Here is a 5615-nt window from a genome sequence, read left to right as displayed (position 1 = left end):
TGGACATTACTGCCAGCCCCCTCGTTGGGGCACTGGTGGCAACAGCAGCTGGACTGGCAAAACTCTAAGAGCACTGGTCTTGTCTACTTGGATTGATAGGAGGGGAGAGGGAGAGAAAAGGAACCAAACTCCCTGCTAAACCGCAAAATTTTCCTCTTGCCTAAACCCACTTTGACTTTGGTCAGGTCACAGTTGTGATGACAGAGAGAAGGATGTCATGGAAATAAGCATCTAGTGACAACACTGGAATACAAAGCAAAGTCTTTACACAGGATTTAGCTAATTATATTTTGGGCAAATATTTATTTATCTAAAAACAAAATAAAAATCATTTCTTTAAAAGAAAAATGTATTTAAATAAAAAAACAAAACTGTGAAATGTTATGGCACAGAAGTTCAAGACAAGTATAAATCCAGTTGCCACAACTGTTGCGTATTAATGTTGCACATTTTTCTATAAAGACTTTATTAAAGGTATTTACATGGCAAGAAGATGTGTAAATATATACAGCAATCTGGGGACAACTTTTTTTTTTTGGAATTCTCATAAGAAAAAAATGCCTTAAATACAAAATTTTAAAAGAAAAAAAGTTGAAGAGTTCATCCCCAAGCATGAAGAATGTCCCATCATCCCTTATGCCCAAAGTATCAATTATGAGGCAGTTTTGAGGTTCTGGCCAAACCATTTGGAGATTCAGCCAAGGTTGTGTAGTCTCAAGTTAATTCGCACAGCATGCACTTGCAATAGTTCCATACTCGATGGACTGGTGTAGTTCATGAATGATATTAGAAACATTAATATTTTATCGTTGTTTCAGTCTAGTTTGGGTTACTCTAAGCGATGCCCAAGAGTTCCTATGCACGAGAGTTCCTTAGCTGCTCAAGTTTGTGTTTCAACTGTTCTCTCCTCCGCCTCAACAGCTCTTTCTCTGCGATCAGTCTGTGTTCATCTGACTGAATGGAGAGAACGTACTCTGTTGCTTTTTTCAGGATGACGACCTTGGGTGCCTTCTCATTGTTGGCCACCTCAGGTATCTGGTCACGCAAGGCAAAGAAACTCAGCTTCAGCTCGTTTCTCCTCTGGCGCTCCAAGACGTTGTGCGTTCGCCTCTTGTCGTTCTCCTCCGAGTCTGACGTGCGGGGACTTGAGCATTTTCGGTTATTACTGATCTGTTTCAGCACTCTGCCACTGTCCAACTTTAGCCTTTTTGCAGCTGGGTACTCCACCTTGGTGGAGGGAGGAGCGGCGTAGTTGTGCTGATGGATGTTGACATGACACCGTTTGAGAACCAGTGGGCTGTGATGGGGCTTACTGTGCTCTTCTGATGCTTCTGTGCTGGACTCTGTGCTGGATTCGGACTCGTTTGCTTCAGCTAATGTAACAACATCAATTTCCTCATCTTCCTCTTGTTCTTCTTCTGCACAGGAAAAGAAAAAAAGAAGAATTGTAAGCCAATCTGTGCAAAAACTCTCAGGACTGCTGTATTTATGACTGGGGGGTTACTTTGAGCCACAATGCAAGGAACCCATTGACAAACCCATATTAAACCCACTCAATGCTGCGAGACTCCACTTGCCCTCCTCAAGAGCCTTTCCTTTAAGGAGCAGTGTTTCAAGAGCAATAGGACGCACCAAGTGCACTCGGAGTCCTGACTCCCTGGTTTCAAAATTTGCAAAGATCTTGCGTAATCCCGAGGCGCGTATGAAAGATAGCAGGAAAATTTAACCTCGGTTGTCAGCAGCAGAGCACAACGAAGCTCCTAGACTCAAGCTGTCCTTAATTAAGGATTTAGCAGGCTTTGGCCACGCCTCAAGAGAGCTTACTTAACACACGTGTGTATTCAGAGACATTTTCAGAATCTCTCTTGATCTGTTAATTTGTGGAAAATCCAAGGAAAAAAAAGTGAAGGCTGTAGAGCTTTGAGTAGAAACTCGCTTTCAAACCAGATTTACGAGCGGACGGAACATGCTGTCAAATACCTAAGGAAGCATTTCTAAAACTTTCCCAGCCCCATTCACTCCTCGCAGTCACTTTCACTAGCACCTCCCTGCACATTCTCCCTGCGGCTCTCGGGCTGGGGTTAACTCCTTGCCGGCCCCCAGATGTCACTGGGAAGCAGCTCCACTTGGACGCTGCTCCGGCTCCGAAGTCCGACTCTGACCCCGTTATGAAAGTTTCTCCCTCCCTCTTTTTTTTTTTTTTCTCTTTTTTTTTTTTTTTTTTTTCCTTTTTTCCCTCCCTCAACCCCTGGAGGGAAAACCAGGCTGTTTTTTCCAGGAACTAAACTCGCAGGGAGCCTCGCTAACGTGGCATTTAAAATACCCGTGCGCAGTGGGAGGGAGAGAGAAGAGAAGAAGTGGGTCGGGGTGCGCGTCCGCCCTCTTGCCCCCCAAAAAACACGCGTGGACCCCACTCACCCGAGTCGCTGCTGGTGGTGGGTGGCGTGTCGACACCCAGCAGTGCCGGGGGGCTGGCACCGGGCTGCCCGGCCCTGGGGGCTCTCTCGCTGAGCGGGTAGGGGAAGACCACCGAGGGGTCGATGCAGTCGGCGGCAGCGGTGCCCAGGTCGTGCAGGTAGAGCCCGGACGATACCGCGGGGCCGGTGGGAGGCGGAGGCAGCGGTCCCCCCGTGGGGGGTCCCGTGGGGCCGGGCCGGGCTGTGGGACCCCCCTCCCGTCGGGCCGCCTGGTAGGACGCCAGCTTCTCGGAGACCACCTTCTCCAGCTTGGCGGCGGCGGAAAAACCGCTCCACATGCAGTCCTGGATGATGATGGATTTGACGAAGGTCTCGTCGTCCGGGTCGCAGATGAAGCTTTGGTTCACCATGTCCCCTCCGAGGAGCTCCGTCACCATCTCCAGCTGGTCGGCGGTGGAGGGGAAGCAGGAGGCGGCGGCCAGGCTGGAGCGGCGGCTGGGCGACAGGGGCGGCGTGGGCAGGAGCTCAAACTTCTTCCAGATGTCCTCGGACGGGGCTGGGGGCTGCAGCTCACTGCCCCTCTGCTGCGCCGCCAGGTAGAAGTTCTCCTCCTCCTCCTCGAAGTAGAAGTAGGGCTGCACCGAGTCGTAGTCGTAATCGTAGTTTTTGCTGGGGAAGCTGGCGCTGAGAGGCATCGCGGCGGCTGGTGCCTGCGGGAGGGGGAGGACAGGGGGATGCCGGGGTGAGCCTTGGGGGTCGGCTCTCCCCCCGCGACCCTAAAGGGGCGACCGCCCCCCAGCGCGCAGCGCTCCCTCCCGGCTCCCCGCGCCGTGCCGACGGGCAAAAAAACCCGCGGTCGGTTTCAAATTAATGTTAAAAAAAAATCATAATAAAATCCATGATAATAATAATAAAAAAGGTACGACCTCCCCTCACCCTCTCCCAAGTCGGAGGCGCGACTTGATCTACCGAGGGGGGCAGCTCCCGGTGCCGCCCCGACCACCCTCCCCGCGGCTCTCCCGGAGGGGCTCCGGCAGCTCTGTGCAGCCCTACTCGGTTCTGCACGGTTTGGCACGGCTCAGCTCGACGCGGCACGGCTCGGCTCGGCTCCCTCCCGCCGCCCCTCCGCAGCCGCCGCGTTCACACGGGGCACGGCTCCGGCACGAAGCCCTCTTCCTTCCCTCCCGGAGCCGCTCCGCCAGCCCGGGATCGGGGATCCGGGACCGAGCCGGGAAGGGAAGGGAGAGCTGCGGGGAGCTTCGAGCACCCAGGGGGGCTGCCCCCTTGCCACCCACCTGGGCGTGCGGGCAACGCGCGGGGACGGGCAGGGACCTCAGCAAAGTTTGCCAGGTCTTGTCATATACACGCATATAATATATATATAAATAAATATATATGTCTACGCAAAGATATATATATATACACACACGTATATATATACACATATATATACACGCATATATATCTATATATATATGTACCCATATATCCATATATATATATACCCATATATATGAATATAGGCAGAATGTGCAATAAGCATAACCTGCCCATGCATACGCGGGAGAAGCAAATGCTTCCCCTCCCCCGAGAAAAAATAAAAAAAAAATAAAAAAATAGATAGATATTTGAAGAGCCGAGAGCAAGCGAAAGGATGGGGAAGGCCGGTGCCCCGGCGCAGGAGAGCGTCCCCCGGGGGGGACCGCCGGTGTCCCCGTCCTCGGAGCGCAGCCCCGGCGGCCCCCGGTGTCAGCAGCCCTGTCAGTCCAAGCCACGACCGCGGTGGATCGAGTGATGGGAAAAGCGGAGCCCCGAGACTCACCGGCTTCTCCAAGGCGCCAGCTGCGAAACGGAGCGAGGCAATTATTGCGGGCGGTGCGGGGACCAACAAAATAAGGAAAAAAAATAATATATATATAAAATTATAAAAAGAACCGCCGGATAGGACGGGGAAAAAAAGGACAAAACGCCGGGAGAACGTAGATCTCTTCCTCCCACCAAGGTTTAGAAAAAAAAAATAATAAAAAAAAAAATCAAGGAGCAGCGGAGAGAAGGGGAATCAGATTGTACGGTCCAAGGCGGCGCGGCGCGCTCTGTCTGCTACAATAGAAGTTTAGTTGCTTTCCTGCTTTAAAGCGCCGGCGAGGGGCGGGCGTAAAAGTGCCGCGGGGGGCGGGGGCACCACCGCGGGGCCCCCGCTCGCTCCCGCCGTGCGCGCCGCCGCCTCCCGCGCCCCCGTTCGGCAGCGGGCGCGCAGAGCTCCGCGCCTGGCGGCGGGGAGCGCGGCACCGCGAGGGGGCGGCCGAGAAGCTCCGCGTGTCCCCCCCACCACACACACACACAATCCCCCAGCCTTTAATTCCGCCGGGAGGTTTGGAAGGGCTGGGGGGGGGAGGAGGTGATGCAGCGCTCCGCGGTGGTTATTTTTTATTTTTTTTTTAATTTTTATTTTTTTAATTATTTATTTTTTTTCCACCCTTCTTACTACGAGCTGCGCAAGGAGAGGTCGGAAGTAAACATAGTAAAAAAAAAAAATTACTAGGAGGGATTAAAAGGCTGCTCCTCGCCTTTTCCCTCCTTGCTCAGCGCTCCCCGGCAGGGCACAACGGGGAGGGGGGTTCAACCCCTTTTTCCAACGCTCCCCCTCCATGTAGGGGGGCTTCGGTGGGCACCCAGCCTCATCGGGGGGGCTCCGACTCGGGCACCCCCCGCCCCGGGTCGCCGCTTTCTTATCCCGCCTTTGCGGGAGGATTAAACGGGAGAAAAGGAGGCTGCGGGGGGGGAGGGAGGGGGGATGTAGGGGTGTAAGGGGGGGGGACACAGCCCCGCGGGAGTCACCTTGCAGCCCGTTTTGTCACACCCCGGCTGCCCCCTGCCCCTTCCCAGTCCCTTCCCGGGGTCCCCCCCCGCCCCAGCTCCCGGTGCCCACCCCCGACGGGACGCCCCCATCTCGCTGCCCGGCCCCCCAGGACCGTTAGCTGCCGCCCCCATCCCTCCCACCGCCGCACCTGCGGCTTCCCCGAGCCCCCCCCCTCCCCCGTGCTGAGCCCTCACCCCCTATTCCCTCCCCAAATCCCCTCAATTCCCCTAAACCTCCCCAGCAAAGCCCCTCTACTCTCCGCTCCACGGATCGTAGTGTCCGTTCCCCCCCCCCCCCAACTTATCCCATCCCTGCTGGGATTTTTTTATTCCCATTTA

The 5615-nt window shown here is 54.4% G+C and overlaps 1 protein-coding gene across 1 annotated transcript; it reads right to left on the bottom strand.

Annotated features, from left to right (window-relative positions):
* Nucleotides 1-274: 274 nt before the first annotated feature.
* MYC (MYC proto-oncogene, bHLH transcription factor) lies at nucleotides 275-4531 on the bottom strand. The gene is made up of 3 exons (XM_068672648.1): nucleotides 4240-4531; nucleotides 2419-3127; nucleotides 275-1418 (listed from the first exon to the last, which is right to left on the bottom strand). Exons 2-3 carry the CDS (start codon nucleotides 3110-3112, stop codon nucleotides 856-858), a joined length of 1257 nt encoding a protein of 418 aa, XP_068528749.1. The 5' UTR covers nucleotides 3113-3127; nucleotides 4240-4531; the 3' UTR covers nucleotides 275-855.
* Nucleotides 4532-5615: the final 1084 nt, after the last annotated feature.

This window comes from Anas acuta, chromosome 2, assembly GCF_963932015.1.
Source record: "Anas acuta chromosome 2, bAnaAcu1.1, whole genome shotgun sequence".
In the NCBI taxonomy this organism is placed as follows: Eukaryota; Metazoa; Chordata; class Aves; order Anseriformes; family Anatidae; genus Anas; species Anas acuta.
The sequence above is the reverse complement of the archived record's forward strand: the minus strand, read 5'-3'. Positions and strand labels throughout refer to the sequence as shown.

Bases quoted from the DNA above. Each gene is read 5' to 3' on its own strand.
- MYC (XM_068672648.1), bottom strand. From the start codon at position 3,112: ATGCCTCTCAGCGCCAGCTTCCCCAGCAAAAACTACGATTACGACTAC. The intron at 1,419-2,418 runs GTGAGTGGGGTC...TTTCCTGTGCAG, and splicing joins CACCACCAGCAGCGACTCGG to AAGAAGAACAAGAGGAAGAT.